This window comes from Oncorhynchus tshawytscha, linkage group LG09, assembly GCF_018296145.1.
Source record: "Oncorhynchus tshawytscha isolate Ot180627B linkage group LG09, Otsh_v2.0, whole genome shotgun sequence".
Taxonomy (NCBI): Eukaryota; Metazoa; Chordata; class Actinopteri; order Salmoniformes; family Salmonidae; genus Oncorhynchus; species Oncorhynchus tshawytscha.
Window position 1 is genome coordinate 71,766,801 of NC_056437.1, and position 27,507 is coordinate 71,794,307.

General features: G+C 44.6%; 2 protein-coding genes across 15 annotated transcripts in view; one reads left to right on the forward strand and one right to left on the reverse strand.

Annotated features, from left to right (window-relative positions):
* On the forward strand, positions 1 to 6,276 carry LOC112258626 (transmembrane protein 98). 4 transcript variants are annotated; one of them, XM_024433134.2, is made up of 10 exons: positions 1 to 202; positions 426 to 478; positions 586 to 633; positions 2,331 to 2,568; positions 2,879 to 2,950; positions 3,185 to 3,316; positions 3,524 to 3,557; positions 3,648 to 3,763; positions 3,861 to 3,920; positions 4,094 to 6,276. In XM_024433134.2, exons 4-10 carry the CDS (start codon positions 2,438 to 2,440, stop codon positions 4,293 to 4,295), a joined length of 747 nt encoding a protein of 248 aa, XP_024288902.1. In that variant the 5' UTR covers positions 1 to 202; positions 426 to 478; positions 586 to 633; positions 2,331 to 2,437; the 3' UTR covers positions 4,296 to 6,276. The 4 variants fall into 4 exon arrangements, with proteins under 4 accessions (XP_024288902.1, XP_024288901.1, XP_024288904.1 ...); XM_024433133.2 differs by lacking the exon at positions 426 to 478; XM_024433136.2 differs by lacking the exons at positions 426 to 478; positions 2,879 to 2,950.
* Positions 6,075 to 27,507, reverse strand: part of svilc (supervillin c) — a 36,631-nt gene continuing 15,198 nt past the window's right edge. For 5 of the 11 annotated variants that reach the window (XM_042327360.1, XM_042327371.1, XM_042327369.1 and 2 more), the window contains 28 exons: positions 26,962 to 27,023; positions 25,535 to 25,683; positions 23,650 to 23,881; positions 22,547 to 23,094; positions 22,191 to 22,299; positions 19,559 to 19,609; positions 19,302 to 19,364; positions 19,051 to 19,125; positions 18,808 to 18,964; positions 18,576 to 18,671; positions 18,402 to 18,482; positions 18,031 to 18,232; positions 17,691 to 17,863; positions 17,263 to 17,382; positions 17,004 to 17,140; positions 16,605 to 16,752; positions 15,849 to 15,994; positions 15,351 to 15,526; positions 15,114 to 15,252; positions 14,296 to 14,748; positions 13,985 to 14,087; positions 13,662 to 13,869; positions 13,418 to 13,551; positions 10,755 to 10,910; positions 10,352 to 10,495; positions 7,569 to 7,681; positions 7,177 to 7,332; positions 6,075 to 6,759 (listed from right to left, as the gene is read on the reverse strand). In XM_042327360.1, the coding sequence (XP_042183294.1) occupies positions 6,673 to 6,759; positions 7,177 to 7,332; positions 7,569 to 7,681; positions 10,352 to 10,495; positions 10,755 to 10,910; positions 13,418 to 13,551; positions 13,662 to 13,869; positions 13,985 to 14,087; positions 14,296 to 14,748; positions 15,114 to 15,252; positions 15,351 to 15,526; positions 15,849 to 15,994; positions 16,605 to 16,752; positions 17,004 to 17,140; positions 17,263 to 17,382; positions 17,691 to 17,863; positions 18,031 to 18,232; positions 18,402 to 18,482; positions 18,576 to 18,671; positions 18,808 to 18,964; positions 19,051 to 19,125; positions 19,302 to 19,364; positions 19,559 to 19,609; positions 22,191 to 22,299; positions 22,547 to 23,094; positions 23,650 to 23,881; positions 25,535 to 25,683; positions 26,962 to 27,023 (4,418 nt within the window). In that variant the 3' untranslated portion in view covers positions 6,075 to 6,672. The remainder of the gene's footprint in view (positions 6,760 to 7,176; positions 7,333 to 7,568; positions 7,682 to 10,351; positions 10,496 to 10,754; positions 10,911 to 13,417; positions 13,552 to 13,661; positions 13,870 to 13,984; positions 14,088 to 14,295; positions 14,749 to 15,113; positions 15,253 to 15,350; positions 15,527 to 15,848; positions 15,995 to 16,604; positions 16,753 to 17,003; positions 17,141 to 17,262; positions 17,383 to 17,690; positions 17,864 to 18,030; positions 18,233 to 18,401; positions 18,483 to 18,575; positions 18,672 to 18,807; positions 18,965 to 19,050; positions 19,126 to 19,301; positions 19,365 to 19,558; positions 19,610 to 22,190; positions 22,300 to 22,546; positions 23,095 to 23,649; positions 23,882 to 25,534; positions 25,684 to 26,961; positions 27,024 to 27,507) is intronic. The other 6 variants (XM_042327362.1, XM_042327361.1, XM_042327365.1 and 3 more) reach the window with 6 other exon arrangements.

The window sequence follows — 27,507 nt, forward strand, 5'->3', positions numbered from 1 at the left end:
GGCTAATTTGAGTTCACTCTTGCAAAGTTAGGCGAACTTCCATCACTACTCACTCACCGGCTGCCTGCTCAGTGCTGAGCCGTTCACGTATGGCCTGTGCGCGTTCCCGTTTTGGAGAGATCGGTGCCATCTCCGCTCGCCTTGAGGAAAAGGTGCTTTGTTTCTCAAAGCAATAATTCATGAAAACGGACAAAATGTATAGGTAAGTCTATTATTCTCCAACACATTTATGATAGGTGTGTTTAGTTTACTTTCCGTATTCAGAATAGAATGATGCAAGTGTGAATTATATTAGGTTGGGGGGAATTAATTGAATTAATTGTATTACTCTATGAAATCTGAACTGTTCCTTGAGGAACAATAATGATTTGGGGGGTTATTTGGGGTTCACTGACCTAACAATTCTGCAAATATTGCAAATGCAGTTCTGATATGTAGGAAGTTAACCACAACACAACTGGGAAACTGTAACTAACTAGTGAGTAGAAATATATATTTATCATTATTTATGTATTCATTTCAAACATGTATTATTTCAAAGATTGGAGATGATGAGATGAGGCGCTGTTGCTTTTTTTTTTGCAGAACATTGTTCCATGAATGATCTGTAGTTGGAAATTCAACTCGATTCAGGTAAATCTTTGTTTTTAAAGAGCTTGGTCTCACATTGCAGATATTCCTCAAATGACTGGATACACCCCTTTCTCACTATTCCATCATCAACATTGTTGCTGTAGTGAATTTGGGGGTGTGGGAACTGCAATCTGGAGCAGAATGTGGCCCTTCGTGAGGGGGCACAGAGATGTTTACATTAAGCCTACAAAATGTCTCCAGGCTCTAGTCTACTGTGTCTCACTACATAAGAATCAAAAAGATGGTAACCACAGAATATTCTTTGGTCAGATGGTTGAAGGATGTATTAAATTGAAGTACTACAATGTTACGCATGACACACTATAGGCTGGTAGGGCTGGTCGGGTTAATAAATAGTGGTCCAATGGATCTGGCCAACATTACAGAATAAAACAGTCATCTGTCTATCAAATCATCTTTTTGCAATGGAAACGTGTGGAGAAGCCAGTCAAAACTCCACCCTGAGTGAGTGCATCTGAAACCAGAGGCCTTTGAACAGAAAAGGAGTCCAAAAATGATTGATTGAAAGAGAGCGGCGAAAGAACTGTATGATACGGCCAGTGTGCTGCAAATGAATCTGCTTAAAGAATTACAACATTCCAAAGCAGAATCTCATATAATCATCTGGATCAAAATGTTGGTTGGGAATGTTGTAATTCGCTAATTCCGTTGCCCATAGTGACTGCACAAAAAGCTGTGTTTCAATGGTGTCTCTCCACCGTATGAGTGCCAACTCACTACAAAGCTATTATGTTGTACCAGAAGTAATTTTGTCTTTCTGCTCATGGCCTCTTATGGTAGTAGTGAGACTCACACACACACATTGGGCTCCCAGGTCAGGCAAGGCTAGGTTAATGAGTGACTACACCAGGCAGAGGACAGGTACTGTATTTTGTGTAGTCTTTGTTTGACACATCCTGTGTGAAAACTACACACTGTGGTAAGACCATCAGAAGTACATTCCAGATTCGCACAACTAGGACCCGAGAACCCCAAAAGGGTAAGAGGGTAGACAACAGATATTGTTTCTTTTGAAAATATATTGTTTCTTTTGAAAGGATATGGTTTGTTTTTGCTGCGTGTAAATTTGGATCCTGAACAGCGAGTCAAAGTATGTCCGATACCAAAAACACAACACTCACAGTACACCGTAAACAGCTCACATGACTCTGATTAAAAGCTTTCGAGAAACTCTGGTTTTGGATCTGAAATAGATTCTAAAGCATTCACATCATTTTTATCGTGGGTTTCTTGTAGGATGTGGTTGCACCGGGAAGAAAAAAAAACATGCAATATTATGTTAATCTCTTCCTATAATGTCTGATTATATTATTTTAGGTTGAGATTCAGATGTTATGATCAACTAACTGTGTTGTATTAATGGACAGTATGTACTCTGCTACAGTAAACGAAGCAAACACAAATGGCATGTCCGCTGATAGCTTTCAATGAGTTCAGATAAAGATCTGAGTTTTGTTTGTTTTGGAGGTGTTTCATATTTAGTAGCCACGTCACAGGGCATGTTCTCTGTGGTTTGTGAAGTAGGCTATATCTAACTACGTAGTTGCACATGGTCGAAATGGAAGTTGAAGTATGTCGTTTTCAGATGGCTTCTCAGCTAAAGTGTCTTTAAGGTGTAGAAATCAACTGTCTGTAACTACCAAACTACCAACCACTAATGACCAACTCCTCCACAGATGAGCGACCAGCCATAATCACCAAGCCCAGACAACCAGAACCCTGGTCAGAACCCTTTTCTCTCCCCCTGTTGCCGACTGCCGACGCCCTGGGACCCGTCGTCGCCATGGAGACAGTGGTGATCGTGGCCATTGGGGTGCTGGCCACCATCTTCCTGGCCTCCTTCATTGCCCTGGTGGTGGTGTGTCGACACCGCTACTGCCACCCCCACCACCTGCTGCACCACTTCAACTCCAAGTCAGTGCCTAGTATAACTACTAGCTACATACAATACATCTGGGAGGGGGAGGGGGGGAACAGTGGCATCTTGGGTCATCAGGGTTAGGGCCTTACTCCTAGCCGTGCCTAGTGTGCCTAGCAAGCTTTATCTGGGAGGGGGAGAGGACAGTGGCATTTTGGGTGGTTATGGGTAGTGCCCTGAGTTTTTCCAGACAAGGAAAACCCTTGGCCCTAGTGATGGGGTTTGTGGCCTAGGCCCTACAATGCATTAGGTGGTGGTAAGGGGTCCTGGATATAGCTGATTCAACTGTATCCCACTCTTACCCAGGCCCAATGGACTGACCTGCTGGTTTGAAGCTATAAGTCTATGGATTGAACAGAGCGACTTCACAGCACTAAGGTCAAAACGATACACGGGATTAATACTAAGCCAACATACAGGGGCAAAGTTCTAGAGCCAGTAATATTTCTCTGTCTCACTCGCTCGCGTTCCCTCTCTTTCATACACACACACGCTTCTATTCAGAATACATACCCTCCCTCTCACACACCTACTCAGTACACATCCCCTCCCTTTCTCTCTCACACACTCACTCTCTCTTCCCTTCATCATGACTTCTCTCCTTCCCCACAGACCCAGTGTTGACCTGATCGGTGCCATGGAGACCCAGAGTGAGCCGTCTGAGCTGGAGCTGGACGACGTGGTCATCACCAACCCTCACATCGAGGCCATCCTGGAGAACGAGGACTGGATCGAGGACGCCTCGTACGTCTGCCATGTGACACTGACATGTGCCAGGAGTAAATCAGGCCAGCTGTTGTAGCTATTCGTATATATAGCCTTCCGTGGTTATAAGAGTGATAACTTTAACATGAGCATAACATCATGAAGTTCAAATAAGTGATATATCTCTGACATGATCATACAAAAAAATGAACCCTTATTTATAGCTTTTCTCTCTTTCTCTAACAGTGGATTGGTTTCACATTGTATCTCCATCTTAAAGGTAATGTCTATGTGCTGTACACCCTGCACAAATACATCGTTTTCATTACGATCTAACTCAATGATATTTACACACTCTCTCCATTGGCAGATCTGCCACACCCTGACTGAAAAGCTGGTTGCCATGACAATGGGCTCAGGCGCTAAGGTGAAAGCCCCAGCCAGCCTCAGTGACATCATCACTGTGGCTAAACGCATCAGTCCGAGGTAACTGTCAGGTTATACAGTGCTATAACATAACCCTTAAATTATCTGACCATGCTTCGTCCTTCATCACCTCCCATCATCCCGTGTGTGTCTGTAGGGTGGATGACGTTGTGCGGTCAATGTATCCTCCCCTGGACCCCATACTTCTTGATGCCAGGTACCTAATGAAGTTTGCTTTTGTTAGATGACATCATTTATAATGGTTTGAGGGGACAAAGATAGCTGGGCAAATAGACAATATAGACCATAGTTCTGCTGATGGAACTCATATGATTAAGAGGTCTCTGATGGAGAAATTCTAAATGTCCTTTGTCTATATTGTCCCCTCAGGGCCACCGCCCTCCTCCTGTCAGTCAGTCACCTGGTGCTGGTGACACGCAACGCCTGTCACATGTCTGGCAGCATGGACTGGATCGACCAATCACTGCACGCCGCTGAAGATCACATGGTGGTGCTGCGGGAGGCGGCGCTAGCGTCTGAACCAGAACGGAGTCTACCTGGAATAGATGTGCAGAGAGAGCAGGCTATCTAGAACACACAGACATGTACATACACACATGCACGCACACATTCACATAGGCAAGCAGGCACATACACTCCTTCTCTATATATCATACAAATAGACACATTAATGCACATCTCGGGCACATTCCCACGCATACACAATGCTTGATAAACACACAATTTAAAAAACTCAACACATTCCCAAAACACACATTCCCAAAACATACATTCCCAATGATCTTTCTCACAGTTGTTCTGTGCTGATTTACATACAGATGGGTTGCTAGATAATAGAAAAGAGCTGGTTTTAGAAAAGGATGGGTTGCCAGATCCTTGTGCTATTTTGCTCTTGATCCTTTCATTTTTACCATGTTTCTGGTTTTGTATATAGTTATGTATAACCATAATGTATGTTATGATTAGGATTTATATAGATTTTATGTTACAATACAATCTGAGTCTGAGAGTGTAAGTGGAGAGCTCACTCAGACAGGCTTGTGTGTAGTTGTTGCCATGGACGACTGCCCCCTTGACATTCCTTCCTGGGTGTCGTCCATCTCCCAGCGGTGAGCTATAATCCACCCCGTTAGGAGTGCACAGTCACATGGAAGCTTACATTTAGTCAGACTAATCCATGTGGGGGAAAACCCTGGACACCCAATAGGACCAAAGGCCTGGGAAATACATGCACACCTACTTAGAGCAATACACTCTTACTTAGAGCAATACACTCTTACTCAGAGCAATACACTCTTACTCAGAGCAATACACTCTTACTCAGAGCAATACACTCTTACTCAGAGCAATACACTCTTACTCAGAGCAATACACTCTTACTTAGAGCAATACACTCTTACTCAGAGCAATACACTGCTACTCAGAGCAATACACTGCTACTCAGAGCAATACACTACTACTCAGAGCAATACACTACTACTCAGAGCAATACACTACTACTCAGAGCAATACACTCTTACTTAGAGAAATACACTCTTACTCAGATCAATACACTCTTACTCAGATCAATACACTCTTACTCAGAGCAATACACTCTTACTCAGAGCAATACACTCTTACTCAGATCAATACACTCCTACTGAGAGCAATGCACTCCTACTGAGAGCAATGCACTGCTACTCAGAGAAATACACTGCTACTCAGAGCAATACACTGCTACTCAGAGCAATACACTGCTACTCAGAGCAATACACTCCTACTCAGAGCAATACACTCTTACTTAGAGAAATACACTCTTACTTAGAGCAGTACACTGCTACTCAGAGAAATACACTGCTACTCAGAGAAATACACTGCTACTCAGAGCAATACACTGCTACTCAGAGCAATACACTGTTACTCAGAGCAATACACTGCTACTCAGATCAATACACTACTACTCAGAGCAATACACTCTTATTTAGAGAAATACACTCTTACTTAGAGCAATGCACTGATACTCAGAGCAATACACTGCTACTTAGAGCAATACACTGCTACTTAGAGCAATACACTCTTACATAGAGCAATACACTGCTACTTAGAGCAATACACTGCTACTCAGAGCAATACACTGCTACTCAGAGCAATACACTGCTACTCAGAGCAATACACTCTTACATAGAGCAATACACTGCTACTTAGAGCAATACACTGCTACTTAGAGCAATACACTGCTACTTAGAACCCGGAGTCAAATAATTCAAGCTCGAAAATTCAGCCTAAGAGAAGACTGCCAGTATAACTGCAGCCTACATCAGATAAGCAGAGCTCTGTGATGGAATGATATTGATTGAGATGAAACATGAAAAAAAGTGTCCACTCCCTTTATTTTCCTGGTTTCCGTCGTTTTGTTACAATTGATTGCTTTTGTATGTAAGCTCTCCTGTGTTTTCTCCTCCCCACCCACCGTTCGTTAGTGATGTTTCCTTATCTCCTGCCTTTTTCACCTTTCTCTTTTTTTCCCCTTCATTGATTTGTACAGGTAAATTAAAGTTTCATAGGAAAATGTGTAATGCTGTTGCTTCTTCTTTTTAGTTAACATTTCTGAGGGAATCCACAGTCCGTAAGAAAACCACACACTCATGTAAACTCTAGGAATAAGAACATGGATCCAGTTGATTGGTTGGGGATAAGGATGGTTGTCCTGCTGTTTGACGGTATAGGCAGTCTTGTCTCTCTGAAAGCGAGAGCGATTGGCTGAGAACAAATAAGGCCCTAAAGCACCATACTTAAAGAAGACACACAGATACAACTTAAATACAGCTACCAAGAAAACACTGTACACGATTTGTCATCACCTGACCGGAAAATATCATTCTCTTAAAAATAGAAAATAAAAAAACATTTTCTCCCTCGGGATCTGTTGACATAAATAAAATGGGATCTTTTTGTGTTTGTTTAGGTTTTCAATAGAGTCCTTTGCTTTTTTTCAGGCTGACTTGTTTCCAGTTTGGGAGGGAGTCATATTCATCTCTCTTCATCTTCAAAATAGTCTGAAACATATAAACAAACAGACATTACTTCAGATACTGTTGGATACTGGAGAAAAGCAAGCACCTACTGGTCGTAGGGATGAACGTTTTGTGAAATATTTACATAGAAACCTACATACGTCACGTTGTTTTTATCATCTTGAGACTACCAACATAAGATGTTTCAATTGGCCACATCATTAAGATGTTAGTGGTGCGCCCTAGTGGCTGTCAGGTGTAGCTGCACTCTGTTTTATATAACGTCATAATACTGTACAAAACATTCAGCAGACGAATGTATCCAAAGTGTGCATACATAGTCCGTGCATACACTTTCATATGAGTGGCCCCAGTGGGAATCAAACCCATTATCGTGATGTTGCAAGAGTCATGCTCTACCAACTGAGCCACACAGGACAAGCGTGTTTGTGTGTCAACCTGGAAGTCGTGGTCGGAGAGGTATATCTCCAGGCACTGGGGGTCCACTCCCTCGGGCAGAGGGGTCTGCAGCAGCTCCTCTAGGGGGTACTGGGTCTTACTGAGCTGGGCCAGGGCGTCCTGCACCAAGGTCAGCTTGACCCGCCCGGCCTCCCCCTGGACAACAGCATTCACAAGTCAGCATATCTAAATCTAAAACCTACCTGACTTTGAAAGACAAAGACTGTGGTGTTGCTATGACACAACAGTCTTTACCCAAACAGATAATACTGAACTGTGCTTACTGCTGTTGTGAAGTTATCACAGATGATGCTACTGATGTGTACAGATGCTATTATTGATCATGAAAATTATTATGAGGAGGAGGACGAATTAGTCCTCTTTTCCTGTACCTGTGTGGTGGGTGTGGGTCTCTTCTCCCAGCGAGGGAAAACGTTGGTGAAGGTGAGGGGTTCTACTCCGTCCTGGATGAGGTAGGCCTGAAGGGGGCGCCTCGGGTTCCTCTCTGAAACACCACCAACACACCCCAAACCGTCAGAGAACCACAGAGCAACTTAACCCCTAACTACAGCATATCCCCGACACACTCCAACCATCTAAACAACTCTGATTAAAATCTGGACCTCGAAGTCAGTTCCACTGTTTTTTTTAACTTGTTCTTCCCCTCTAATCAAGGACTGATTTGGACCTAGGACACCAGGTGGGTGTAATTACCAGCAGTACTCTGGACCTCATAGGGTACCCCATATCTAAACAACCAATGTTGTTTACATGATGTATCTAGTATTGAATGGAATAGATGGAATTCATCCCTGATGTTCAACTAGCCTTTTCTTACTTCCACAACGCATTCCAGGATGTATGCAATAGGCCCCTTTAAAAAAAAATCAAGATTAAGGGCAGAGATAACCCTTGGTTTACTAAAGAACTTACAAAAATCATAAGGGAACTAAATGCTATGTGGGCTAAAGAAAAAAGGGACTGGTTTGGCAGATGATCGGATGGCTTTTAAACGTCTTCGAAATATGAGTGTGGCTATGATCCGTAAATTAAAAGCAGACCACTACCTGAAATCTACTTCACAATTATCCATCCAAATTCTGGAAAGGAGTGAAAGGTTTGGAGTGCAAAAAAGATACACAGCTTCCCAAACAATTGTTGGTAGACACACAGATTGTAACTGAGAGAACCTACATTCTGAAAGCCTTGAATCGGCATTTTTTTAGATGCAGGCAGTTTATTTGAAAAGGTCAAAGGTATAATTGAGCCCTATGAGTTTACCTGACACCCCTGTGCACTCCTTTACCAGGTTATCCTTTTCATCCTTCTCTGTTTCAGAAGTGTGTAAAAACCTGAAAGAAATTGATGAAAAAAATCCCCTGGCCCTGATGAACTAGACCTCTGCTTCCTGCACCTATCAGCAGACATCATTGCTCAACGCTTAACATGTATTTTTAAGCTCACGCTTAACGTTAAGGAAATCCACAAGTTATGGAAATCTGCTTTTGTACTGCCTCTCCTGAAAGGTGGAGATCCTTCGCTACTTGACAACTATCGACCAATATCAAAATTGTCTGTACTGTCTAAGGTACTGGAGTCCTTAGTTAGTAGGCAGCTAAAGGCCCACTTCCAAGAAAACAACCTTTTAAATGGAATGCAATCTGGTTTTAGGTCTGGCCACAGCACTGTTTCAGCAATATTGAAGGTTTTAAATGACATCCACTATGCTCTTGATAAGAAGTTACATTGTTTGTCTGTCTTTATTGATTTGTCGAAGGCTTTTGACACCGTGGACCATGCTGTGTTAGTGCAAAGGTTCAAATGTTGTGGAATTACTGGTCATGCTCTAGACTGGTTTATAAATCACCTATCAAATCGTACACAATGGGCAATGACAGATGGTTGTAAATCTATAGAGGTGTGCTCAGGTGTTCCGCAAGGTACTATTTTGGGCCCACTGTTGTTCATTTTGTATATCAACAACATTGGGGATCTTATTGAAACAGCGGATGTTCATTTTTATGCAGATGACACTGATCTTTATTCAAGTGGTAGTAGTTTATCTTCGGCTTTTGAAAATGCCCAAAGAGCATTTAACATCATACAACAGAATCTGTAGGATTTAAAGCTGGTTCTAAATTCAGGTAAAACAAAATGCATGCTATTTTCAAATGTCAGGCATGTTACTAATCATGTCATTGCTGCATTGGCAGAACATACTATAGAGCAAGTTAAAGTGTACAAATATTTGGGTGTGTGGGTTGATGATAAGCTGAGCTTCACTGTGCATGTAATGAACTTGATAAGGAAGCTCAAGCTGAGAATAGTTTTTTAATACCGGTATAATGCTTGTTTTTCTTTTGAGGCCAGGAAGGAGCTGGTATGATGTACATTACTGGCGGTTTTAGATTTTAATGATGTTGTTATATATATATATATATATATATATATATATATATATATATATATATATATATATATATATATATATATATATCATCATTGAAATATATATATGCAGGCCTCAAACACTACCCTGAGAGCACTAGATTCAGTGTATCATGCATTCCTCAGGTTCATTACAAATCAAAAACGTCTAACACATCATTGTGATCTCTACAGCGCAGTTGGCTGGTCGTCATTGACCTTGCGTAGGCTTAAACACTGATTTATAAGGCCATATTGGGTAAAATGCCATTTTATCTCTGTTCTTTTTTAGTCAGGTCTGTAAATAAATATCAATTACAGTCCCATTCTCATTTGCTTCTAACAGTACCAAAAATTAGAACAGGTCATGGTAGAAATAGTTTTAGTTACTTAGCTCCGTGGTCCAGGAACTCTCTCCTGAACATTTAAAAATTTGATGATCTTGTTTCATTGGTGTTAAAACACTTGATCGATGTATATATCATAGAAGAGTGTAATTGTCTTTAGGACAGCTGTTTTTAGTCAAGTAAAATGTTTTTGTTGTACTGTATGTGTGTTTATAGTTTTGTTCAATGTTGTGTTAGTGTATGTAAGTTGTTTTGTCTGAAACGTTGTTCCCCCTGCTGCTATTGGACCAGGTCTCTCTTGGAAAAGAGATGTTATCTTAATGAGAAAAACCTGGATAAATAAAGGTCAAATAAAAAATAAATATTCTATTTTCTGCCTTGCTTTGTCTACATGCTCTCACCTTTGCAGTACTGGAGCACTGTCTGCATGGCACACCTCCTCTCATTAGCCCAGTGGATACAGGCTGAGCCAGTGGTCTGACTGTCCTCAGGCTCACCTGCCTGCCACAGATACAGCTCCATACAGTTATCCAGCAGGAACAGGGCTGGAGAGGGATAAGAGAGAGAGAGAGAGAGACAGAGAGTGAGAGTGAGAGTGAGAGAGTGAGGGAGTGAGGGAGTGAGGGAGAGAGAGAGAGAGAGAGAAAGAGAGAGAGAGAAAAAAAAACAGTGAGAAAGGGAAAGAAAAGGTGGGATATTAGGTGAGTGTTTTGTACCTCGAGTCCTCGTGATAACAATGGAAGTTGTGTTTATGAGTGCGTGCATGCATACATGTGTGTGTTTGGGCTTTGAGCGGACACTCACCTGGCTGTGGCACAAAGTACAGGCTCTCCTGGACAAAGGGCATCGCCATGACAACCCCTGGCAACCGTGCAGGGCTCTGCAGCTCCTCCCCCTGGAAGGTTCCGGAACGGCCACTCAGATGGAAGAGGCGTGGCGTGAAGTTATACTTCCCTGGATCTGAGAGATAACAACACACAGCATCTCATCACATCAACCTCTCAACCTTCCAGCACTCAGTCAGGTTCAGCTGGTGTACAACTTCTTACATTAGTCATATGTGTGTTCATTTAAAAAGAAGACATTTGGGCTGGGATATCTGTTCAGGTTATTCTGAGCTTTCAGGTATTCTGTTAAATACAGTGCTGTGAAAAAGTATGTGCCCCCTTTGTAATTTTCTCTATTTTTGCATATTTTTAGTATTGAATGTTGTCAGATCTTCAATCAAAACCTAATATTATATAAAAGGAACCTGAGTTTACAAATAACAAAAAAATGTATACTTGTTGTATATATTTAATTAACAAAGTCGTGCAACATCCAATTCCCCTGTGTGAAAAAGTTATTTCCCCCTTACACTCAATAACTGGTTGTGCCACATTGACTGCAACCAAATGCTTCCTGTAGTTGTTGATCAGTCTCTCACATCGCTGTGGAGGAATTTTGGCCCACTCTTCCATGCAGAACTTCTTTAACTCAGCAACATTTGTGGGTTTTCAAGCATGGACTGCTCGTTTAAAGTCCTGCCACAACATCTCAATTGGGATTAGGTCTGGACTTTGACTAGGCCATTTCAAAACTTCAAATTTGATGCTTTTTAGCCATTTTCGTGTAGACTCGATTGTGTGTTTTGGATCATTGTCTTCCTGCATGACCCAGCTGCACTTCAGCTTCAGCTCACAGATGGATGGTCTGACCTCCTGTAGAAGTCTCTGATACATGTCTACATAGAGCCATGACTACATGGAACTCTATTCCACATCAGGTAACTGATGCAAGCAGTAGAATAAGATTTAAAAAGCAGGCACAGGTAGAAATACACAGCGGGGACTGTGCGGTACAGACACACGCATACATTGTGATATTGTTGTATGGTGGTAGTGAACATTTTGTGTTATTGATATGTGGTGGTGTAGGGATGGTATATGATTTCCTGTTTTATCTTTAGCTCATTCAGTACAAACATAGTTCACTGTTTTATATGTAATGTGGGTGCTTTGGATCCCAGGAAGTCTAGCTGCTGCCTCGGGAGCAGGAAGCACCTGGAAGCACCTGGATGATCATCAAGACTCTTGGAAGAATGTTTTATGGACAGATGATTCAAAAGTCTAACTTTTTGGACGACATGGGTTCCATTATGTCTGGCTAAAACCAAACACTGCATTCCACAGTAAGAGCCTCATACCAAAGGCATTGTGGCAGTAGTGTGATGGTTTGGGGATGCTTCGCTGACTCAGGTCCTGGAGGAATTCCGCTCTGTATCAGAGAATTCTACAGGAGAATCTCAGGCCATCTGTCTGTGAGCTGAAGCTGAAGCGCAGATGAGTCATGCTGCACGACAATGATCCAAAACACATATAAGCAAGTCTACACGAAAATGGCTAAAAAGCAACACATTTTACATTTCGCAATTGCCCAGTCCAGACCTAATCCCAATTGAGATGTTGTGGCAAGACTTGAAATGAGCAGTTCATGCTCGAAAACCCACAAATATTGCTGAGTTTCAGCAGTTCTGCATGGAAGAGTGGGCCAAAGTTCCTCCAGAGCGATGCGAGTGACTGATCAAAAACTACAGGAAGCATTTGCTTGGAGTCATTGTAGCTAAATGTGGCCAAACCAGTAATTGAGTGTGAGGGGGCAATGACTTTTTCACACAGGGGCATTGTGTGTTGCATAACCTGGTTTATTAAATGAATGAAATAAGTATGTCATTGTTGTGTTATTTGTTCACTCAGGTTCCCTTCATCTAATATTAGGTTTTGCTTGAAGATCTGATAACATTCAGCATCAAAAATATGCAAAATAGAGAAAATTAGAAAGGGGGCAAATACTTTTTCACGGCTCTGTATTTGAAGGTGTGTTTTGTTCAGGTATGAACAGGAGCTGAGAGGTGTGTTTTGTTCAGGTATGAACAGGAGCTGAGATGTGTGATTTGTTTACGTATGAACAGGAGCTGAGAGGTGTGTTTTGTTCAGGTATGAACAGGAGCTGAGAGGCGTGTTTTGTTCAGGTATGAACAGGAGCTGAGAGGCGTGTTTTGTTCAGGTATGAACAGGAGCTGAGAGGCTTGTTTTGTTCAGGTATGAACAGGAGCTGAGAGGCGTGTTTTGTTCAGGTATGAACAGGAGCTGAGGCGTGTTTTGTTCAGGTATGAACAGGAGCTGAGAGCGTGAGGCGTGTTTTGTTCAGGTATGAACAGGAGCTGAGAGGCGTGTTTTGTTCAGGTATGAACAGGAGCTGAGAGGCGTGTTTTGTTCAGGTATGAACAGGAGCTGAGAGGCGTGTTTTGTTCAGGTATGAACAGGAGCTGAGAGGCGTGTTTTGTTCAGGTATGAACAGGAGCTGAGAGGCGTGTTTTGTTCAGGTATGAACAGGAGCTGAGAGGTGTGTTTTGTTTAGGTATGAACAGGAGCTGAGAGGTGTGTTTTGTTTAGGTATGAACAGGAGCTGAGAGGTGTGTTCAGTACCTTGCAGCATGCAGTCATAGGTCTTCCTGTCCTGCTGCCCAATAGCGTTCCAGAACTCCACAGGCTCCGCCCCTTCCTCCACTTCCTGCACCCTCGAAAGGCTATCCCTGCTGAGGCCCAGTTCAGGAGGGCACCTAACACAGAGACAGCAGAAAGCACACATAACCACGTATTAATACGGTTTGCATTCCAACGAATGAATACATACAGAAGCACAATAACACATCCATGAAGGGAGACTTACATCTGAGTGAGTCGCTCCACAGCCCTCTTGCCCGCCTCCCGGGAGCTGGCGTGGACCTTACAGCCGTACCACAGGTAGAGCGCCCCCTGTTGACTGTTGAGCAGTATGAGAGAACCTCGGGAGCGCAGGCCGCCACAGCTACAGTCCACCTCCAACAGACTGGCCTCCTCAGGCAGCTCCCCACGCACACAGAACAGACGCCAGACCCCTACAAGACACAGAGAGAGTGCAGTTAGGAACACACATCTATGCAGAACACAGACACACAACCACACACACACACCACCTAAATCAGAGGAGGTATAGCCAAGGTAATCTCCCACCTGTGTTGTTGGTGGTGTCCGCTCGGCAGCCTTTGTGGATGACCAGACCTCCCTGGAAGAGCTGAAGGAAACACGGAGGCTCCTGCCCCTGAGGCACCATCACCTTCAACAGGACAACAACAACACAGGTAGAAACATCAGTCAGAGAGCCAACTGTACTCAACAGCAATAACACGGGTTAAACTCAGGCCTCTGAAATGCTAGGCAGGTCTAACCATAGACATCCTATAACTTGCATGTTCTATATGTGACTCTATGGTTTTAACTGAGGCTATGGGTGGTTTAAGAGTTTAATTGGAAGAACCACCCACCTGTGTTCCCTCATGACTCCTGAGTGCAGACGCGCCTCGCCCATTGTTACTAGAGTGCCGGCCCTGCCAGATGAAGACAGCAGAGCACTCCCTCCCAGGCTGCCCGCTTTCATCCACTGGGCTGAGAGTATAGGTCCAGCGGATCAGGTACGTGTCTCCTTCATGCAGCTGCCCTGGGCTCTCCAGCTGAGCCTCGCTGTCCTCAAACTCCTGAATGTGCCAGGTATCCACGGCAACAGTGCTCAGCTCCACCTGCCGCCCGTCCTCCAGGGGTACGACCCCATGCCCCCTCTGAACGTTCACCCCCTCCAGGACTGTAGAGACCACCCCGTCCCCTGGCAGCGCCACCCCCTGCCCTGCCACCAGCGCCTTGGCATCGCACGCACACAGAGACACACACTCTATCTGCTGCTGGGGCAGGGGACTCTGCTGGGGCCACACTGGCATGGCAGTCTGCACAGAGAGACACAGTAGAGAGAGGAAGGGAGAGGAGAAATACAGTCAAAGAAGACCAGGCATCTTTCTCACAGTCACTCTGAATCTGTACAGGATGGGTCCTATTTGGCTTTGAGTTATGTGTTTCGCACATTGACTCGGGACCGGTATCCCCTGTATATAGCCTCGTTATTAGTATTTTATTGTTGCTTTTTTAAAAAACTTTTACTTTAGTTTATTTAGTAAATATTTTCTTGACTCCTATTTTTCTTCAAACGTTATGTTGGTTAAGGGCTTGTAAGTAAGCATTTCACAGTAAAGTCTACAGCTGTTGTATTTAGCACGTGACAAATACAATTTGATTGAATCTTTCTCTAACTAACCTGTGCCTCCTCTACCACCATTGCAGCCGTCTCCTCCTTATCTGCAGCCCAGTCCAGAAACTTCTCCCTGAAGAGGGCTGTCTCCTTGTGCTCAGAGACACAGCCAAACAGGGCCCAGTTGGGCCGTCTTTCACCTTGCCTGTACACAAATCACACACATAATGTATCAATGAATACAACAATATGTATTTAAAGGAGGTATTTTACTATGTAAGCGCCTGTGTGGTGTGTACCTACGGCTGTATGCTGGGGTTGCAGTGTGTGGGGTCCAGTGGGTTGACCCTACAGTTGCTATAGTCGTAGGGACCACCCCACACCTGCTGGGCCAGCTGTACAGCCACACTCCTGTCACCAGGGGCAACATCCTTCCCATGCCACAGGTACACCTCGCTGCCAAAGTCAAACACCAGGGCCTGGTAGAGAGACAAGGGAACAAACAGAGACAGAGACGGAGACCGAGACAGAGAGACAGAGGCAGAGAGACAGAGGCAGAGAGACAGAGGCAGAGAGAGAGAGACAGAGAGAGAGAGACAGAGAGACAGAGGCAGAGAGAGAGAACCATTCAGAGATCAGATTCTATCTGTAGTGTTGAAAATCACACACACGAGTTGACAGATGGCATTCTACTTTATAATCTTTGTATTGAGTTAAAACCCATTGATTGATATGTAGCACCAAGGCAGCAATGGCTGAGAAGCCACAGAAACACACAGGGGGATCCAGGGAGGGACTGACCTCAGTGGATCCCAGTAGGGAGACAGTAGGGATGGCTGCCCAGGCCTGCTCATGGGGTACCAGTCTGTTCTCCACCAGCCTGTACAAACAGTTAGACTCCACCACCCCACTCTCATACAGCTCATCCTCTTCTGGGGCTCCCGCTCCTACAGGGATCACACACATATACGATCACACCTACAGTACACAAAGACAGATGCAAATGGCCACTTACTGGTTGCTTGCATACTTACGTTCTTGGTTTCTTACTTACTGACTGACTTACTTAGTTTACTGACTGTTTGACTAACTTTGTTTACTGACTGACTGGACTGACTGACTGGACTGACTTATAGTTTACTGACTGACTGACTAACTTAGCTTACTGACTGACTGACTTAGTTTGCTGACTGACTGACTTATAGTTTACTGACTGACTGACTTATAGTTTACTGACTGACTTATAGTTTACTGACTGACTGACTAACTTAGCTTACTGACTGACTGACTTAGTTTACTGACTGACTAACTTAGCTTACTGACTGACTGACTTAGTTTACTGACTGACTGACTTAGTTTACTGACTGACTGACTTAGTTTACTGACTGACTGACTGACTTTACTGACTGACTGACTGACTGACTGACTGACTGACTGACTTAGTTTACTGACTGACTGACGTACCTAAAAGGGAGTTCTGGTTGTTTTAATAGGATTTTCACATAGTTTGTCTACTGAGTGTGTGACAGAGTGGTTGGTGACTAGTTCTAGTCCGACCTCTGTATTGTGTCTTTCCTCCCAGAAGGTTCCAGAAGTCAGAGGCCAGGCTGTTGTCAGTATTGACCCCCTCCTCTAGGTGGATGACCTCACAGGCCAGGCAGCCCAGGTCCCCCTGTGTCTGGATCAACGAGGCCAGCTCTGACGCCTGGATCGAGACAGCAGAAGACAGGCAAACATCATCACCAGTTATAACGGACATGAATCAGTGGCTTCACATTGTGTTAAACTGCAGAATGTTAAATGTACTTCAATGGTATTATTCAAAATTCATATATAGTTTGAATTACAGACGAATAAGACGCCCAACGGGAATCCCTCATGAACAATACAAGACAGGGATCTAGAGAGTAGACCGTCAGTACGTGATACAATGTGTGTGTCGCGTGGAAGTCGTACCTTGGCTTTCTCTGTGGCGTTGGCGAACTCTCCGCTCCAGAGGATGCAGTGAGTGGGTGTGACCAGCAGGAAGCAGTCTCCACTGTTCAGAGACCTGGCTGTGGGCTCCACCAGACGCACTTGCACATGATGCCAACCTGGCACCGTAGGAGACACACACACATGTTGAATAGAGAGTTTGTATCCACACACGCACATGCACACGTACACACTCATAAACGCAATCATATGCACGCACACACACACAATCTGTGCTGACCTTTGACGTGAATGAGCATGAGGTTGCTGATGGGCAGGTTGTTGCTGTTCCTCACTGATTCTGTGGAAGTGACATCACGCAGGTGGACACTACTGAAGTCCTCTGTACTGGCCAGACCTGCTAGAGTTCAGGACAGACATGGGACAGAGAGATCAGAGATGAGAAAGTCGTAAACAGTATTTAAGAAGACTGATGAAAGAAAAGAGAGAAAGAGAGAGAGAGGAGAGAGGAGAGAGAGAGGAGAGAGAGAGAAAAAAAAATATATAGAGAAAGAGAGAAAGAAGAGAGAGAGAGAGAGAAAAAAATATATATAGAGAAAGAGAGAAAGAGAGAGAGAGGAGCGAGAGGAGAGAGAGGAGAGAGGAGAGAGAAATATATATAGAGAAAGAGAGAGAGATATCTCTCTGGTATATGTTAACATCACTCACACTTCTCCACTTGTGTCCTGTTAGTGTTCACGGTAGCCATTGTGATTCTCTCTCCCATGAAGTCCTGTCTGATGTCATCGCGGGCCGCCAGAGCACGCAGAGGGTTCCGGGAGCCCTGGGTCCTACGGGACGGACGCACCGACCGCCTGTGCTGCGCCACTTCTGATGTTAGCCTGCACACACACACACACACACACAGACACACCCACACGCACCCACACAACACAAAGGGGCATTAAGACACAAACACAGGAAATGAACACACTCATACAATTAGATAGAAGTGTACATGTAAACACATACACACAGCCCCCCCCCACACACACACAAACAAACTCACATGGGTGTGTTGGTCTGGCAGAGGGCACTCAGGTCCTGTTCTGGGTCAGTTCCAGTGGCAGCTCCAGCCCCAGCAGGGAGGGCAGAGGGTGAGTGGGGAGACACCTCCCTGTAGAAACCACCACATGTCTCCTGGTCATCAGGGGTCATGACCTCCTTCTCCCCCACTGAGGTCACCTCCAGGGGCGTGTCCTGGGGAGCAGCTGGGGGAGGGACAACATGAGAGAAGTTACAGGTAGTCTACTTCATTATGATACTCAAAGCATCACTGAGAAAAACACAGTAAGTGATACAATAGACACTAGTGGATAAGACTTCCTCTCTTAGTCTGAGGTTTGAACAAATCATCCTAGAATAGATAATAAGACGTACTATTCAACCTGTCCACAATGGAATCCAGTTTGTCCAGCTTTGTGTCCTCTTCCACCTCCATCCCAGGGTGACTGGAGATCTCTGTTGAGAGGAGAACCAGAGGTCAGGGATAGGATCTACAATCACAAACCAGACACAAACATCTTTTCTCTTTTGTGGACGGGGTATGTTTACCTTCACATGGGCATGCTGTTGCTGTGGCTCCTGTGGAGGGTCTCTTAGTGTGAGATGGAGGGGTCTCGTCTATGTCTGATACAGGGGTCACCAAACCTGCAATGGGACAATCCCACACAGGTCTGAGTGAGGGAAAGAAAGAGAGAACGAGAGAAAGAAAGAGAACGAGAGAAAGAAAGAGAGAACGAGAGAAAGAGAGAGACAGAGAAAAGGAGAAAGAGGGAAACCTCACCTCTTTTCGCCATGCGTCCGGCCACAGTGTACTGGGCTGAGTCGTTGGCGGCTCCTCTCCCTCTGGTCTTCCACTGCTCCTCGCTGTCCTGTAGCGTTCTCATGCGCTCAGCCACCGACGCCTGTGGCAGCTCCTCCGCTTCTACTGGTCTAGTCTGCTGCATGGGCAGAGAACGGGATCAGATGCCATACAGTAACACCTACCAGTATGTGTGTGTGGTTTTTTTTTGTGTGTATGTGTCACCTTCTGTCTCCATTGGGGCTGAGAGCAGACCTGGGTAGGAGAGGAGACCTCCTGGGCCTCATAGGAAGAGCTGGTCTGAGGAGGGAGATAAAACAGGATATATGAAGGGGAACTACGTCAACATGTTTCACTGCAGTATCAACACAACTCACATCACAGCACTCAAACAAGTACATTTAAATGGACTATTGAGGGGCAATGGACACACTTCACACTCACACACCTGAACGGGTGCTTGCACACACACTCACCTGATTGTAGCACATGACATATTGAGGTGTACTGTTAGAATAGACAGAGGAAAAGACAGGAACCTGGGAGGAGGATAAAGGAATAAGCCCAGGATTGGGTAGAACAGAATAGAATAGATGTGATATGACGTGGACGAGCAGCATAGTCAACAAACCAGGGTAATAAGTTCGGTTGAAATAACCAAACACAGAGGTTTGTAGGCAATGAGGTGCACTATGTAGGGAATAGGGTGCCAGAGAGCCTGCACTCCGCTTACCCAGCACTGAGGGTTGACGACTGGTGCATCATGGGAGATCTCATTGTCTTCCTACAGGAGCAGAGAGGGGGTGTGGTCAGCAAAGCCAAGAAAAAAAAAGAGTGTGAGAGGAGCGAGCAGGTGAAAAGAGATGGCAAACAGGAGAAAGAGAGGGTGAAGAGCGATGAGAAAATGTATGGAGGTCTCTCACACACACACACACACACACACACACAACCCAGAGAACTGTCAACACTGTCCAGCTAAGGGGGCCTAATTGGGTCAAGTGGGTGTTCATGGAAGCATCTCAGTCTATCTGTTAACATTCCATGTCATTCAGAGCCATTCAGCCCATTCCTGGGCATTAGCACCAGTAGAAACTGCACCCATATCTAAGTAAAGCTATGATATTAAACACATACCATAGTAAGATATGGGGCTGGTGTAGAGGTGCTATGATATTAAACACATACCATAGTAAGATATAGGGCTGGTGTAGAGGTGCTATGATATTAAACACATACCATAGTAAGATATAGGGCTGGTGTAGAGGTGCTATGATATTAAACACATACCATAGTAAGATATAGGGTTGGTGTAGAGGTGCTATGATATTAAACACATACCATAGTAATATATGGGGCTGGTGTAGAGGTGCTATGATATTAAACACATACCGTTGTAAGATATAGGGCTGGTGTTGAGGTGCTATGATATTAAACACATACCATAGTAAGATATAGGGTTGGTGTAGAGGTGCTATGATATTAAACACATACCATAGTAATATATGGGGCTGGTGTAGAGGTGCTATGATATTAAACACATACCATAGTAAGATATAGGGCTGGTGTAGAGGTGCTATGATATTAAACACATACCATAGTAAGATATAGGGCTGGTGTAGAGGTGCTATGATATTAAACACATACCATAGTAAGATATAGGGTTGGTGTAGAGGTGCTATGATATTAAACACATACCATAGTAATATATGGGGCTGGTGTAGAGGTGCTATGATATTAAACACATACCATAGTAAGATATAGGGCTGGTGTAGAGGTGCTATGATATTAAACACATACCATTGTAAGATATAGGGCTGGTGTAGAGGTGCTATGATATTAAACACATACCATAGTAATATATGGGGCTGGTGTAGAGGTGCTATGATATTAAACACATACCATAGTAAGATATAGGGCTGGTGTAGAGGTGCTATGATATTAAACACATACCATAGTAAGATATGGGGCTGGTGTAGAGGTGCTATGATATTAAACACATACCATAGTAAGATATAGGGCTGGTGTAGAGGTGCTATGATATTAAACACATACCATAGTAAGATATAGGGCTGGTGTAGAGGTGCTATGATATTAAACACATACCATAGTAAGATATGGGGCTGGTGTAGAGGTGCTATGATATTAAACACATACCATAGTAAGATATAGGGCTGGTGTTGAGGTGCTATGATATTAAACACATACCATAGTAAGATATAGGGCTGGTGTAGAGGTGCTATGATATTAAACACATACCATAGTAAGATATGGGGCTGGTGTAGAGGTGCTATGATATTAAACACATACCATAGTAAGATATAGGGCTGGTGTAGAGGTGCTATGATATTAAACACATACCATAGTAAGATATAGGGCTGGTGTAGAGGTGCTATGATATTAAACACATACCATAGTAAGATATAGGGCTGGTGTAGAGGTGCTATGATATTAAACACATACCATAGTAAGATATGGGGCTGGTGTAGAGGTGCTATGATATTAAACACATACCATAGTAAGATATAGGGCTGGTGTAGAGGTGCTATGATATTAAACACATACCATAGTAAGATATAGGGCTGGTGTAGAGGTGCTATGATATTATGATGCTCTTTTAGTTTCAGTAGAATGGCAAAACTTTAACAAACTCTCAAATTAAGCACTGCTTGCTGAACCAGCCCACACAACATATCTGTTCAACCTTCAAGAACAGATAGGACAGCTAACTAATTCCTCCTACCTGGCCACGCACGAAGGGCACCTTTTTACCTTTTCACCTTTTTCTAAATAAACATCCTATTTCGATATCATTTCTGGGCGGCGTGCGGACAGCATCCCCTCTTATCTCCCCTGTGATCGGTCTCCCTGGTGACCCTCATCCTCCCTTCTTTCCCTGGCTGACAGGTTACACTAAACCCACTGGTTCCACCCAGAGGATTAGAGATTACAAGTGGAAGCCAGGGTCTTTTCTCTGGGCTGGTGTGTTACAGTGTTACATCACAGACCCTGAGGACTAGGGATTGTCTGGGAGCCTCCTGTGGATCTATATATCTATATCTGACTGAGAATGATATGTCCACAGCTGTCCGCTGCTCTGCTTTCCAGGCTAAGACTGGATTTGCCCCACTGTAATTCTGAGCCAACATATTCAAGATGCTAAACACAAGTGGAGACCCAAATCAACTATAAACAGCCAACCAACTGGCTCCAAAACACATGAGCTCAGTCCGTGTGAGATTTCCAATGCAAAACAGTGGTCAGCATCTATCCACTGCCCACCATTCCCAGTAGCTGCCTGCTCTGACTGAGGTGTGTCTGTGTGTTTAGACTAAAGCGAGGTCCAGTAAGACGGCCGCTGGTCTTACCTTCTCCTGGTCCGCCAAGGTCACCTGGACGTGTTGTCTGGGAGGAGTGTCTCTTCTCACCCTGCCCCACTTCTCCTCCTCTCCCTCCTCCCTGGAAGCATCTGACAGCCTGCACAGAGGCAGAGGGGAGGTCTAAAACAAATTGCCATGCAAATCTCTCTCTCGCACACATGCTCGCAATCACACACACACACCTAAAAACACAAAGACAAACCTTCCATGACACTCAGCAATAGAGATCCCTCTTGCAGCACACAAATGTCAATACACGCTCAGGGTCACAACGTTCCCTCAACGTTTACACACAAACACATCATTTAAAAGGCCCGTATGTTGGCTCTGTGTTAATTGTGTACCTGTCTCTCCCAGAGATGTTCCCAGGGGGGTCCATCTGCTTTCTATGTTCAGCCAGGGAAGGCCTCTCCTCCTGGGGGTGACCCTGCTCTGAGGAGGGCCTGGCTGGGCTACACACGGCCACCGTCTCCCTCCTGTTCCTGTTCCTCTGTCTCCAGGGGGCCGAGGAGGCTGGTCTCTCTCTACAAGGCACTGGTACATTGTCATGTCTTTCTGCCCTCCTCTCCTCCACCTCGTTCTCCCTCTCCCCTCCTCCGTCCTGGTCCTGCTGTCTGTCCTCCCACATAGTGTCTCTGTCTCGGTCCCGTACTGGTGCTCCAGAGGCGCTGTTCCTCAGGATGCCTCTGATCTCTCCTGGCTCAGAGTCCCTGCGCTGCTGCTGGCCCTGCTGGGACGGGTCAGGTCCTGTGGCAGGCTCCACATCGGCCCCGGGTCGAGGCTGGGCCTGACGCACCTCACTGGGCCTCAGATTGATGGACTGCTCCTGCTGCCTGTCAGACAGGGTGGGGGACAGGCGCAGCGGGGGCAGTCGGATGGGGCCTTTCTGGAGCTGAGGGAGGACAAAGCGAGGAGAATACTGTCAGAGACATGGAGATTATAGATTCTACTCATCACAATAGTGTAAATTAGTATGAAAACTATAAGAAGAAGAGGTTCCTACATATTTCTGAGTCATCCATTTGGACCTGTCTAATTTTAGTGTGATTGAATTGGACGCGAGTGTAGTGTTCCCCTCTGGACAGTGTTATGGTCGATATCGGCTTGATACTGATCAAATAAAACTATTGATCAATCAGGTGCTCACAACAGTTAGAAGCACAGAGTGTGACATTCAGTTTGGTGTACACATACACTTACTCACTCCCTCATGCTCACGTCAACATCCAGTATACACACACACACACACACACACACACACACACACACACACACACACACTCACACTCACACTCACACTCACACTCACACTCACACTCACACTCATACACACACTCACCTGTGTCACAATCCACATTTCTCAGTTAAAGAGTGACACACACGCAATTGCCAATCATCTCTAATATTCCCTCTTCCATTCCTCTGAGGATGTCTTGGTCCCACTCACCAGGCTGACCTCCTCCACGGTGATGGGCTGTGTGCGGTAGCGCGCCCCCTTCTGCCTGCGTCTCTCTGGGGGGGCATGGGGAGCGGAATCCCCCAGGTTCCCTGGCAGGGACAGCTTGTTGAACAGAGCCAGCTTCTCGCTCATAGTCAGCTTATTGTTCTCATCGTCCTCCACTGCCTCCGCCTCGGCCTGCACAGCCTGGGCCTCGCCTGACTCTGCTGGCTGGGGGGTGCTGCAGGGACATGGGGTAGATAGGTAGGAGAAGGTGGTGAATGGAAGTCATGGATGAAGAGTTAATAGTTAAAACAGAGAAACAGCCATGTTAATTCAAATGTGGATTGACAGGAACTGTGGAACACAATGTGAGATATTTTTAATGCATGGCAGTAAATCAGTGTTTTGGCCTCCTCTCTGACTGCCCCCTGTTCTAATTAGGGGTAGGAATCTCTCTGTCCAACTCAGTAAAGGTCTCATCATTTTTGATTTTTTGATTGTACCTTTATTTAACTAGGCAAGTCAGTTAAGAACAAATTCTTATTTACAATGACAGCCTTCTGGGGAACAGTGTGTGAACTGCCTTGTTCAGGGGCAGAATTATATATTTTTACCTTGTCAGCTCGGGGATTTGATCCAGCAATCTTTCGGTTACTGGCACAACGCTCTAACCACTAGACTACATGTAGTTAGCCAGACAGGACATCATTATGAGTGAACAAACCCTGCCAGCTCTAGGTTTCCAATAAAAAAACGTAATGTAATGGCAAAATGTAGATCTCTACCTAAATAGACATACCCTAAATTATTTTTTATCATGAGAGGGCCATAAAAAATGTTTATACTGTGAGAAATATTAAAATCCTCACCTTTCTGGTAAAAATTGTTCCTGAGGTGTAGTCACTTTTGAGGACACAAGCTCAAGAACTCAGTACAAATATGATACAAATACAAAATGTTTTATATTACGTATTTCCTACTCAACAAAACTCTATGAATAAGACTTGAAATTACTTCAATGCTTTCTAAATATAGTACAATCAAATTATAAAATGATTTAACTATACGATTTCACCTTCCTTATAACTGTAAAATAAATATTTGTATGTTTATTGTCCGAAAAAATGTGGCAAATTTTCTTAAAGTCTGTCTCGTTTAAAACTTCTGCACCCTTCTGAACATCACACAGGGCTCTAGCTTGGCTTCCTGAACTCATTATGAAATGGCCTTTCATCTCATATTAATCCTGTCCATCTATGACAAATATAAATCGTTTTTTTTGTTTAATATCTATGAATTATTTTAGGTTACTTTGATAAAGTTGGTGATAAATTGTTATCTAAATGTGCTAGAGCGACGAACCCACGCTCTCATGCTGCGCTAGGATCTAAAGTATTGCAGGCATGTGCTTTGTCAACCAGGAGTTGATGGACATTCGGAAGAGCGAATGAAATGGTAGGTGGGACATCCCAGCTTCAAGTGGTGTAAGATTTCACAGCCTGAGTCACACTGGCGGAAGAGAACTAGGGCTGTTGCTGAATGGAAGCCATTTCGATCTACGGTGTCCACACACTGTTTCATATGTGAAAATGTCGGTCGGAACCGGTACCAAACGCACGCTAGTCCCCTCTTTAGGGGAGTTTACACCTAAGCGGTACCATGCCAAAATGCATTATCTAGAATGCATAAACCAAATATCATAAACCGTATCACAACTATAATCAGTTATGATCTCATGACCATTCCATGTGGATTCCATAACCCACTGGGCAAGGAATTTTAATGTGTGAGAGGCTGTTTTTTGCATACGGTATGCCAACACCTCATTGCCAACAGATACAATATATCGTTTTACATTGACCATCGAGGTGTGACCCTTGACCCTGCTCACCTGGTGGCCACCACCATCTCCTCACAGGTGATTGGCTGAGTGAGTGAGCGGTGCTCGTTGCCACGGCGTACTCTGCGTTCATACGCGACGCTGCCAGAGCGAGGCTTCAGAAAGGACGAGGCCTCAGGGGCTGCTGACTTCTCTAGCTCCTGCAACAGAGAGAAAGACGGAGACGAGAGAAAGAAAGAACGAGAAAAATAGTCATTCATAACATTTATGTTCATATTTGATAGGTAATACTACATCTTGAACAATAATGCCTTTGCCACAGGTGTATAATCAACATTTAGATCAAACAGAGCAAAAATAGTGACTGAGAAATGACAAAATGTCCTCTCCTTTTTTTCATCTCTTTCATTGAAAGTGTCCCTCTTTCCTGGAATGTGAATGGAGGTGCAGTAGGCAGAGGAAGTGGGTGCGATAGCTTGTGGATAACCCAGGGATCTGTAAGGTGCTGTGGGTGGCCTATGTAAGAAGGTAAAGGAGAGGGATAGAATGCCAGACCTGCAGGTCACAGTGTAACCAGAGCTCCCTTAGTAGTGTACCGTTACCCCCCCTGGCCCTCCCCTCAGCCCCCTCCTTCCTGGCCCTGCCTCCACCAGCGAGCCTGACAGGAGCTAGCTGTGGGCTAATTATAACCACCTGTTAATGGCTGTTCATGGCTTGATATTCCCTGGCTACTTTTCACCTAGGTTTTGACAGATGCTACGTGACTAAAACCCACCAGGAAGTTAAATATAGGGGGGGGCAGTCTGTCTTGTTAACAAAACAGACTGCCAAAGGCTACTTAAACAATAAAACATTAACCAATGGGAGTAAACTAAGAACAGAAGGGTCCATCTGCATGCACTCTGTGGTCTGGCTTCCTATATGTCCTATACTACACTCTGTCTGCATACAGTACCTGGTCTTATTCAGGCACCATGTACTAATATATTAGTACAGTACTAATATACAAGGCCCTGTCTGGATCAGAGAGCAGCACCTGTTTGGCCATTCATATTCCTCAACATTCGTTCAGTGTATTCAGTTCTGCATGCTCAGCTCAGCCTGCTGGCTCATCATGTGTTGCTCCGTGACTGTAAGGTGAGCAGCCTCTCTCTCTCTCTCTCTCTCTCTCTCTTTCAATTCAATTCAATTCAATTCAATTCAAGGGGCTTTATTGGCATGGGAAACATATGTTAACTTTGACAAAGCAAGTGAAGTAGATAATAAACAACTCTCTCTCTCCTCTCAACATGGGCTCTGTCGTGTCTGTTGATGTGCTGTTGTGAGACATAAGCCCGGTGTAGCCCCCCTGGTCTCCTTGGTGATGACCTTTTGTGATCAGGCATGGAGGCAGACAGCATGGTACAAGGGAACAGGAAGGGGGTCCTGGGAGGGGGTCCTGTTTCACAGCCAAGGTTGAGCTAGATGGACGTACTTACTTTAAACAGAGACATCTTGGCCGCCACACTCATCTTGGCTCTGTCGTCTGTCTTCACATCAGCTGGGGGGGAGATACATGACATTAAATATATACATCAAGTCAGGCAAACAGAGGTAAATACATTAGAGGTAAGTGCATACACACTCAAAGACACACTAAATCCCTGTCAGCCTGTCTGTGTCATCAGCAGGGATATCCTTTTGGCATCACTGAGCCTGTCAAACACATTAAGCCGAACCCTCTAAATAAAAATAGGCAAACAAAAAAATGTAACAGCACCCCCACACACCTTGTGATCATATAGCAGTCCCTGTCATACAGAAAAACACAGTTAACCTGCTCATAGTAGCCTGGGGAGAGATGCAGTCCAGAGAGGCTACCTGTTAGTCAAGCCGCCAGTCCACTGCGACACAATGAGATAGACAGATCTCTGTGACTGATCCCTTCATGTGAGGCCATCGCTCTGCACCTGGCACTCACTAGACTGTCACATGGCACCACCACCACCATCTCTCAGCTGGCACCGCTAGCTGCCTGCTTCTCC

Bases quoted from the DNA above. Each gene is read 5' to 3' on its own strand.
- LOC112258626 (XM_024433134.2), top strand. From the start codon at position 2,438: ATGGAGACAGTGGTGATCGTGGCCATTGGGGTGCTGGCCACCATCTTC. The intron at 2,569-2,878 runs GTCAGTGCCTAG...ACTCTTACCCAG, and splicing joins CTGCACCACTTCAACTCCAA to GCCCAATGGACTGACCTGCT. The intron at 2,951-3,184 runs GTCAAAACGATA...CCTTCCCCACAG, and splicing joins AGCGACTTCACAGCACTAAG to ACCCAGTGTTGACCTGATCG.